Source organism: Canis aureus, chromosome 26 (genome assembly GCF_053574225.1).
Source record: "Canis aureus isolate CA01 chromosome 26, VMU_Caureus_v.1.0, whole genome shotgun sequence".
Taxonomy (NCBI): Eukaryota; Metazoa; Chordata; class Mammalia; order Carnivora; family Canidae; genus Canis; species Canis aureus.
In genome coordinates, this window is record NC_135636.1 from 26480950 (window position 1) to 26491772 (window position 10823).

Here is a 10823-nt window from a genome sequence, read left to right on the forward strand (position 1 = left end):
GCTGCAGATCCAAAGCTGGAAGTGAAGCTAAGTTGCCTCACTCCTAGATGATATACATCATGACATCAGCCACAGCCCGCCTTGTGAGTAGGAAAGGGTTGCCCAGAGGGTCAAACCACAGAAGGAAGCCAGGTGTGAGGGGATTCAGTGTCGGTCCAGAGCCCTGCGGGGGCTGAGCTCAGCTACAGGCCACTGTGGGAGTTGAGTTGCTCTGGGCTGGACACCTGGACCCCCTCAGCCATGACAATGAGCCCCACTCACAGGTACAGCTTGGTCTGCATGAACCCACATACATACCTGCCCCAGTCTCTCATGATCTCAAAGGAAGCACCCTGCTCAAAGACCCTGGATCCCTGCCCCTTGGATGGCCAAAATCACAGTTCTCTACAGTCAACTCCCCCTCCAAGTGCCTAGGAAGTTTGTTTTTGTTTCTGTTTTTGTTTTAAGCCTTGGGCAGTGATGGAAAGGGACAGTTGGCTGAGAAGCAGAATCCTGAGTCCCAGGCCCAGCTAAGCCCCAGTGTAATCATCCTTTTAGTGTTGTGTCTGGATTAATTGAGCTAATAATCCAGGAAACGTGCTCAAATCATACCAGCCACAGCCCAAATACCCAGTGAATATTTATCAGAGAGGGAACAGCCATTCTTCCAGGCACAGGAACCACTGCCCCTCCTCCCACATAAAGAGTGCTTAACCTAGAATTTGGTGACTGAATGAATGGGATGCCAAAGTCGGATAGTCAGAAGTCTTTAGTGCAGACTTCCTAGGGTCCCTCGTCCCCTGTAGCTACCTCCCAAATTAATTTCCCCCCTTCCCCATCCAGAGCAGAGTGTCTCCAAATGGGGTCCATGAACTCTGCACGATTACTTAGGCACTTGTTTAAAATGCAGATTCTGAAGCCCTCTCCCAGATCGCCTGAATCCGCTTCCCTTGGAGGTGGGACCTGGGAATCAACGTTCCAGCAGCTCCCTAGGTGGTTTCTGCTAGGGCTAAAGTTGGTGCGCCCTGTGCCGGCGAGGACGCAGAGGGGATCCAGACGCAGGAACTCCGAGGTCCCATCTTTCCTCTCGCGGGTCCCGCACCCCGCCACCGCCACCACCACCCCAGATGAAGGCCTCGCGACAGTGGGTCAACCGAGCTGTGCGGAAAGTCTGTGGGCGGCGGAGGCGTCGGGGCGGGGACCCCGGGGCTGCCCTGACGGGGCGGGGCGGGACGGGACGGGGCGGGGTCGCGGCTCCTCCCCCGGCCCGGGCGGCGGGGCGGGGCGGGGCGGGACTGGCCCGAGGGGCTGCGCGCCGAGGCGGTGGTGCAGCCTGGAGCACCCGGCAGCTGCGGCGGCCGGGGACCCTGGACCCCTCCCCACGCGAGGTAAAGGCCCGTGCAGCCCGCCGCCAACTTCGTTAAGTTGGAGCGGAGTTCGCCAGGCGCCTGCATGGGGGGCTCTGCGGCGCAGGCCGGAGCGAGGGAGGCCTCGAACCCGCGCCCCGGGGTGAGGGTCCTCCGACCTGGGGCCTGGTGGGTTGGATAGCCTCGGACAAAGAACCCTCCCGGGATCGGGGACGCACACTCAGGACCCGGGGCGGGGGAAGCTCGGCCGACTCCGGGAATGGCACATGCGCCCCCAGGCCCTATAGGTCCCTTCCCCGCCCCCCGCCAGGACTCTGTCCTGTCACCAAAACTGGGGCCCCACTGCCTCGAAACCCCCGCCCCCCAACAGCCGCCGGAGGCCGTCGCGCCAGCCTCTCCTGAATTTTTCACGTAGGGGGCGGGCCGGACACGCCGTTCCCATGGCACCGGGGCGCTCGGGTTACAGCCCAGGGAACCCCCAGACTCCCCTCGCCCTCCGGCATACCAGCCCACGCAGTCCTGCCTCTTACCCAGCCTTCGGGAGCTGGGGCAGCGGAAGCGAACCCCCCAGGGGCCCTCAACCCTCCAACCCCGATCTGAAGCTCTGGGAAGAGAAGTGTGGGGAAGGGGAGCACCGGGGCAATTCAGGAGGCTTTCAGAACGTGGGTCCCATGATTCAAATGGGAGGGGCACGTCTGTGTACAGGGGTGTGCGCGTGCTTGTATGGACATCCCACCCGCTGCTGCCCCTCTGCCTGTCCCTGTCTGTGTGTCCTGGCGTATTGGGTTATTATCCTCGAGGTATAGGAACTGACCTCTGGGTGTGCTCACAGCTTGTGTACTCACCCCTCCCAGCCTGACCTGGGTTTACTCTGGCCCTGAAGCCAGGGAGCCCCCACCCCAAGGAGCTGAGCTGCCTCCTCCTGTCATTTGAACAAGAGAAGGTGTGGGAGGAAGTCCTCTCAGAAGCTCACTGAACCCTGCAGAAGGGGCTTATAGGGCCTGGCTCACTGCCCATTCTGGCTTCTTGCTTACAGAAGGAAGGAAGGAGCAAAGCCCCACCCACCCAAGGATGACACTAAACACCCAGCAAGAAGCAAAGACTCCCCTGCGTAGGCGAGCCAGCACTCCACTGCCCCTGTCCCCCCGGGGCTACCAGCCTGGCCTCCTGTGTACAGCACCTACCACAAAATCCCAGCATCCCCGGCTGGGCCAGTCAGCCTCCCTCAATCCTCCCACTCGGCAACCTTCACCTGCCCCCAATGGTTGGTCCTCTGAATCCAGTGACTCTGAAGGCTCCTGGGAGGCCCTCTACCGCGTGGTACTGCTTGGAGATCCCGGCGTAGGGAAGACCAGCCTGGCCAGCCTCTTTGCAGGGAAGCAAGAGCGGGACCTCCATGAACAGCTGGGAGGTAGGGACCCTGTGGGCTGGGCTGGAATGTGGCCAAAGGAATGAAAGCCCTGTCGTCAGGGGCACAAGGCTGCCAAGAAGAGTTGTGCAGCTCACACACTGCTCAATTCTAAAGGGCGTCATTCACATAGACTATGAAGTGAATGACACTCCCCACCCAGAATGGTGCAGGACACAGCCCACACAATGGTCTACAGGAGGGAAATTCCTTGAATAGTGAGAATTTTGCCAATTTCTCATGGATGAGAGGTGTATGATTAATTTCCATGTCATCAAAGAAGCAATTCTGAGTTCCATGAGTCTCAAATGGAAAGAAACAGTAGGCTTCCACCCCACTCCAGCCCCAACTTCCCCTGACTCTCAGATCCTCCTAGCTCCACAGACAACCATCCATGGCCACCCACAATCTGCAGCAAAACTAAGATCTTGCCCAAAATAGAGACTCCCTAGGTTCCCTATTCCCAAGAGATGCAGTCAACTGCCAAGAGGGTTGGGGGTAGGGGGGCAGGTTGAGGGGAGACAGGGACAGAACAGAGGAAACGAAGATGGGTCCCTATAGGACCAGCGGAGAAGACACAGGATGAGTGGAGAGGGAGGTTGGTTAAAAGCAAAGAGAAAGTGAGGACACTCTGGCCAGGCCCCTTCTCTAACCTTGACCCCTCTGAGTGTGAGAACTCTATATGAGAGGTGGGCATATATGCACCTGTAGCTGTGACAGATGAGGAGACTGAGGCCTAAAGAGGGTAATATGACCTGCCTGAAGCATACGCTATGCCAGGGACAGCCCAGCTTTAACCCTACCACCCCACACTCATCAATCAACCAAACTAGCAAAAGGTTTCTCAGAACCTACTATGTGCCAGGTATTATACTGGCAGCTGGGGAGACATGGGCTTCCCATGGAGCTTCTTGACCTGTCAGGAGAGACAAATATCAAACAAGTGTGCTGAGCGCTCCAGCACACTGGAGGGGGTCTGTGACCAGAAAGGGAACTGGGGGGCCATGCCCTCCGCACACCTGCCCCTCCTCCCTGAGATCTGGCTCTTCCCTCGCTTGCAGAAGATGTGTACGAGAGGACCCTCACGGTGGATGGAGAGGATACCACACTGGTGGTCATGGACACCTGGGAGCCTGAGAAACGGGTATGGCACAGCAAGCAGGACTTGGGGGGAGGGGTGCTGACCCTAGGACCAGAGCCCTGTCCCCTCCTAGGACATGACACAGCATGGAAATGGCAGAGTCCAGCCTCAGCAGCACCCAAAGCCCATAGCTCCCAAGCAGCCTTTGCAACCAAAGACAGAAGAACCTCATGACCCCAAGTCCTTTTCTCACTCTGCTGATCCCCTCTGCAGCCATCCCAGGATGTGCTTCTCCCCCTGCAAACCTCCATCTCGTCCTCAGCACCCTCATCCCACCTACCTGCCCCACACACTGTGCAGAGGAAGGAGCATTGCACTTAGCACCAAAATCCCTGAGCATAACCACCCCCCTTCTATTTCTTACCAGTTTCGTGGCTTTGTGCAACTGACTCTATCCACTCTGCGCTGAATTCAGTGTTCTCACCTGATAAATGGGTCAATCATTCCTGCCCTCTTTACCAGCTGTTTTTTTTTTTTTTTTTAAGTTCTTAAGCAATTTCACAGCAGTGAGCACAGTTTGGAGCATGAAACAATGCTGAACATAGATGAAGAAATGTAAATAATGATCACGTTTATTACTCATAACTTGGTTGCTAGTAAAGGAGGAGACCAAAGGATGTCCTTCCCTACCTCATTCCAGAGCAGGAAAAAAGCATCAGACAGGGATATGCCCCTGTTGTGCTTTTCTTACCTTGAGGGTTTTTTTTTCTTGCTATACAGATAATACATGCTTATTGTAGAATTTTGAAGAAATACCACCAGAGAGAAGGATGTAAAAAAATCACCTGGGAGCCTATCTCAGTCAGGGGTAGGCCCCGCCCCTAACATGCAGGGAGACCCCACCCAGAGGGTGGGGTAGGAGGACACTGTCAGGTGATTGGCAAGAACACTGACAACCCCAGTGATAGGCGGAAAGGCTAGGGATGAAGAAGCTAAAGTGGCCAATTACTTTCCACAAGGATAAAAGGACAGCTAGATCCAAATGAGCATGATGATGATGATGATGGTCCTCCTAGCAGCAGCTGGCATTTATGGAGTACCCTCTTACCAAATGTCAGCCCCTGTGCTAAGCACTGGATATATATTATGATGTTCACTCAAAACAAATACTATAGGTGAGTATTCTGATTCCCGTTCTACTGATAAGGAAATCAAAGCTCAGAGAACTTCAGTGATGTGTCCAAAGTTTTCAGAGAGCAAGTGGAATTCAAATCCAGATCTATAAGCCCCTGAGCCTGTAGTCTTATGCACTAGGACTGTCCCTCTCCATCCCTACAAGGAATAGCACCTTCTGAGCCTTCAGATGGAGTTTTACCCCTTCACTCATTCATTCACTAAGAAACACTAGCTGGGTATGGATCACAGGCCAGGACACTGAAGACCCAGCAGTGAGTAGGATAGACATGTCCCCCGGCCTCACAGAGTTTACAGGCTGGTGAGGGTGGGGCCATTTTCTGAATGCAATTGAAAACTCTATGGGGCGGAGTCCAGCAAACTGAGAAAAGTGATCAGCCTGGGAATCCTTCTTGGGAGACAGGGGAAGAAGAGTACTGGAACTGAAATTCTGTGCCCAGCTGGCTGTATAGCCTTGAGAAAAGAAAGAGAAAGAGAAAAGAGAAAAGAAGAGAAAGTTTTCTCTTCTCCTCTGGCCTTTGGTTTTCCTACAAGTAAAATGGGGAAACTGAACCAGCTTCCCTGGCTGATGATGGTGGAAGCAGTTTCCAAAGAGGGTCCACACAGTAGCTGGAATAAGCATCCATCCTTTCAATAGATGGTACCCTTTGACATCAGAGAGGCAAAATCTGCCAGAACCAGGTAGGTCTTTGGCTCATGCGGTAGTGCCCTAGCTCCCACACTAATAATCACTAGGGTGATTGTCACACTCACCTAGAGAACATAAAAAATGAAATTCTCTGGGGCACCCAAGTGGCTCAGTCATTTAAGCCCCGGACTCTTGATTTCAGCTCAGGTCATGATCTCATGGGTCATGAGGTGAAGCCCCGCATGGGAGTGCACACTCACTGGGGAGTCTGCTTGAGAATCTTTCTCTCCCTCTCCCACAGTCCCTCCACCCCTATTCAGGCACTCGATATCTCTCTCTCTCTCTCATAAATAAATAAATATAAATAAATAAATAAATAAATAAATAAATAAATAATCGTTTTTAAAAACCTAAATTCTCAGATCTCATCCCAGACCTAATGAATAAGAACCTACAAAAATGGGGTCCTGCCACCTATATTTTTAATCATACCCCCAAGGAGTCTTACCCACCAATCCATGTTCCAGCTGGCTTCTGTGATCCTAACGTGTAGCAAATCCTTCATAAACATTTGTGCAATGAATGAATGCTCAAGACCCATACTTTCATTCTACAGATGGGGAAACTGAGACCCAGAGGGAGGAAGGAACCTGTCCAGAGTAAGGTTAGAACTCACATCCATCTGATTCAGCCCATGGTTATTTGGCCTGGGAAAAGATCAGTATGGCTGTTGAGAACTTAATCCCTTTGACAGTGTGTTGACTATCAATCCGATGCTTTCCTATTCATCTATATTATTAGGTTATCAGAAAATTCTTCTGGTTTCTTCCCCCCTCAAAAACAATGCCCCCACCACACTAAGTATTTCCTACCCCTGGCCTACTCTCTTCTCCTGCTTATCCTCTCTTACTCCACTCACCGGTCCACTCTTAAGCCCTCTCCACACTCTGCCAGGTTGAGTTCTTCTGACCACCTCCCCTCCAGCCACTTGCTCTTGCCTCTTAATGGAACTTATCACAGGGAATTCTAACTCTCTATTTCCATAGCATCTCTTCCAGACCATGAGCTTTTGGAGATAGGAACTGTGTCTTACTAAAAACACTTAGAAAGTTGTTACCCAGATGGCCCAGTGCTGACCCTGACAAAAGATCACCACCCAAGATGGCATATCAAAATTGCTCCAGTTTTTCCCTTCCTTGTCAAACAACTTGCAACGACTCTGCTTCTTAAAGTGTCCCTGCCTCTCCCACCTCTTCCCTTACACTCCACATTTGCTCCTTCACTTCTCCAACACTGGCCCCAAAAATGTTTCCCCTTGAACTCAGCCTCCCTTCTCACTTCTTTTGTCTTTTTTTTTAAGATTTTATTTATTTATTCATGACAGACACAGAGAGAGAGGGAGAGGCAGAGACACAGACGGAGAAGCAGGCTCCATGCAGGGAGCCCAATGTGGGACTCCATCCCGGGTCTCCAGGATCACACCCCAGGCTGAAGGTGGCGCTAAACCACTGGGCCACCGGGGCTGCCCTTCTTTGGTCTTTTTTAAAGATTTTGTTTATTTCTTTAGAGAGTATAAATGGAGGGAGGGGCAGAAGGAAAGGGAGAGAGAATCTCAAGCAGACTCCACACTGAGTGCGGAGTCCAATATGTGGCTTGATCACATAACCCCGAGACCATGTCCTGAGCCTAAAATAACAGACACTTAACCGACTGAGCCGTTCAGGCCCCACTTTTGTCTCCTAACTAGACTGCAGAAGGCCAAAAGAATTGCCTAGCAAGACTAAGCTGTCCTCAGGAGCCAGACAGAAGAGCTGAATGAACCCTCCTTAGGGAGGGGGAACCAAAGAAATATTTTGTCTCCAGTGCCCTGCCTACAGAAGGAATCAGTGAATGAGAAAATGTAGTGAGGTGTTATGAGCCCAACTTTTCACAAAGAGAAACCGAGGTGCAGAGAGGATTGGTGGTTTTCCCAAGGCGACACAGAGAATAATGGCAGAATTTGTCTCCCAAACCTGTCCAAGTAGAAGCCTCAGCCCCACCACACCCATCAGACCATCCCAACCCCTCCTTTCTCAGACAGGGCCCTCTGGCCAAGAGGTAGGTACCCTTGGAGAATGGGCCTGTGGTCACTCTGTTGCAGGATGAAAGCTGGAGCCAGGATTCGTGCCTGCAGGTGGGCAGCGCCTATGTCATTGTGTACTCCATCGCGGACAGAGGCAGCTTCGAGAGTGCCTCTGAGCTCCGCATTCAGCTGCGGCGCACGCATCAGGCAGACCACGTGCCCATCATCCTGGTGGGCAACAAGGCCGACCTGGCACGCTGCCGGGAAGTTTCCGTGGAAGGTGAGCCCTCTACTCCCACCTCTTCCACTTCCTCTCAGCCTGCTGACACTGCTCCTTCTCCAGTGCTCTCCATCTCAGGGGCTGTCACCCCACCCCCGATCCCTGTCCCCATCCTGCATCTATTTGCCTAAGCCTGAAAGCTAGAAACTATTCTTGCTTCCTCTCCCACTCCCCCAAACCAGTCCCCAGATCCTGTCAGGTCCACCTCCCATAACCCCATGTTCCCTTCCCCCTATGCCCACCACTTCTGCCCTATCCAGGTATCTCCACCTTAGCATGGGCCCCCGTACTTCTCTCTCCCCATTCAATCAGTTCTCCTCGCCAGCTACCAGAGTCTTCCAAAACCAGATCTGACCTTGTCATTACTTTGCTTAGAAATTCCCCATGGCTCTCCCATGCCCTCAGTCAGAGACACTTTATCCACCAGGCATGACAGGCCCTGTGCCTACAAGCTTTCCAAGGGTTTACATCTGGGATCTGAAACAATTATTAGTTCCAAAACACAGTGAGAAAATTGCACATTAAAATTTCACAAAGCTTTAGTCATCTACAAAACACAATATGGTGGCAGCTGAGAACTGCAAATCAAAACGTTTGGTTATATGTGATTTATATTTAAAGTGGAATGGGGAATATTTGGATACGTTTGATAATATGTGGGATCCATAAAGACCTCAAAATGACCCTTCTCGCAGGGCAAAAATCTAAAAAAAAATATGAAAACTGAGAGCCAGAGAGGGTAAGCCAGTTCCACCAGCCACTAGGGACTAGAACCGAGGCCCCCGTCTCCCAGCCCAGTGGCTTCCTGAAGATAGAAGACCATTTGCTTTCTGAGCAGACATCTCCAAATTCCCCAACATAATCCCCGGGGGAGATTTTGTTAAAACGTTGGTTCCCAGACCTCATCCCACCCTAGTGAATCAGTCTTTCCTGGTGGGCTCGGGAATCAGCATTTTTAACAAGCCCCGCCCCCCCCGCCCCCGGATAATCCTGATACACAGCGCAGACCCCTTACCTGGCGTGCAAGACCCTTCCTAGCCTCTCTGTCTTTCCAGCCTCCTTCTGCTACCAGTTACCAGTCACTGCCCTGGGGACTAACTCCTCAGAGCCAGGTCTCATGCCTGGCGCCCAGGGCAAGGTAGGACCAAAAGAAAAAGTGCTTGGCCTGGGACTCAACACCCTTCTTCCCACCTTTATGTTCCCCTCTACCTGGCGCACCCGGCCCCGCCCCGCCCCGCCCCGCAGAGGGCCGCGCCTGCGCAGTGGTGTTCGACTGCAAGTTCATCGAGACGTCGGCCGCGCTGCAGCACAACGTGGCGGAGCTCTTCGAGGGCGTGGTGCGCCAACTGCGCCTGCGCCGCCGGGACAGCGCGGCCCCGGAGCCCTCGGTTCCCCGGCGGCGGGCGAGCCTCGGCCAGCGGGCCCGCCGCTTCCTGGCCCGCCTGACGGCCCGCAGCGCCCGCCGCCGGGCGCTCAAGGCCCGCTCCAAGTCCTGCCACAACCTGGCCGTGCTCTGAGGCCGCCGCCGCCCTAGGGGTGACGGAACACTGGGCTGCATTCCGAGCTCCCGATGCCACCGAGGGGCCACGCCGGCGTCGCCCGGAGTCTGCGCAGTGGGCTGTGCCTGCCGGCTGCCCCGGGGCCGGGAGCATCTTTGGGGCCGCAGCTTCAAGGACCTCTCCGCCTCGGGAAGCAGTGGACAGACCATGGGGCCGAAGCCTCAAGCTGGACGCAGAGTAGGGATTTTTATGCGGTGCGAGCCTTTTTGTAAAAATCTTCCCTGTCCCTGGGCTCTGGCCAACTCCCCACAATAAACCAGACCAGAGGGGTATCCAGTCTGAATGCCCAGATCTCGTCTTTTGGGCTCTTCCAGCATCTCCACCTCCCACTCTCCCGTCTACACTGGCCACAGTCTGGGTTAGCCTGTCACCTGGTTCAAGTTAAGTCAGTAAAATCACGGGACCCTTCTCTCAACCACTGGGCATGGCCCCTGACGCCGGTCTTTGAGGGAGACCCAGTGGTGCACAGACAACCACATTCAGTGTGATGACCTCCTATTTTCTCATAAACCCGTTGTTTAGATTATAGATTAATAAAATCCTATCTGGAAGGAATCTCAGCATTCATCCTCACAATATTATAGCTCTTGTTTGTTAAGAGCTGTGTTTTAAACTGTCCCAACTAGTAATTAATCTTCACAAACCCTGTTTACTAATTAGAAAAACAGAGGCGGGATCCCTGGGTGGCGCAGCGGTTTGGCGCCTGCCTTTGGCCCAGGGCGCGATCCTGGAGACCCGGGATCGAATCCCACGTCGGGCTCCCGGTGTATGGAGCCTGCTTCTCCCTCTGCCTGTGTCTCTGCCTCTCTCTCTCTCTCTGTGTGACTATCATAAATAAATAAAAATTTAAAAAAAATTAAAAAAAAAAAAAACAGAGGCACAGGACAAAGGTTCATACTCAAGATCACATAGCTGCTATAAGTGAAGTTTTCAGGATTCCAACACAGGCTTGTCAGGCTAGAGTCTGTGCCCTATCCACAATACTCTTGGAGAATGTGACAAAAAGCTATAGAGTCCCAGGGAAATGGACTTTCAAGCACAAGTTTGCTTACAATTTAAAGTGGAGGGGATGCTTGCCTCCGTGAAATTCAATCCATTAATCCCCAAGATGGACACCTATTCAGTCCAACTCATTCATTTTTCTGAATGTGGAACCTGAAGCCCACAGAGGGGAAGTGAGCATCCCACAGTCACCCAGCTAGTAAGAGTGAGGACCAGACCCCAGGGCCCAGCCTCCTCTGTGCAGGAAGGAGGAGGTAGTGAGG

General features: G+C 53.1%; 1 protein-coding gene across 3 annotated transcripts; it reads left to right on the forward strand.

Annotated features, from left to right (window-relative positions):
• Positions 1-1237: 1237 nt before the first annotated feature.
• On the forward strand, positions 1238-10113 carry REM1 (RRAD and GEM like GTPase 1). Of its 3 annotated transcripts, none has more exons than XM_077872615.1 (6): positions 1238-1367; positions 2383-2757; positions 3816-3898; positions 6274-6321; positions 7798-7999; positions 9245-10113. In XM_077872615.1, the coding sequence occupies exons 2-6, from the start codon at positions 2418-2420 to the stop codon at positions 9514-9516; spliced, it is 945 nt and encodes a 314-aa protein (XP_077728741.1). In that variant the 5' UTR covers positions 1238-1367; positions 2383-2417; the 3' UTR covers positions 9517-10113. The 3 variants fall into 3 exon arrangements, with proteins under 3 accessions (XP_077728741.1, XP_077728743.1, XP_077728742.1); XM_077872616.1 differs by having other exon boundaries at positions 1359-1488; XM_077872617.1 differs by lacking the exon at positions 6274-6321.
• The last annotated feature ends 710 nt before the right edge of the window (positions 10114-10823 follow it).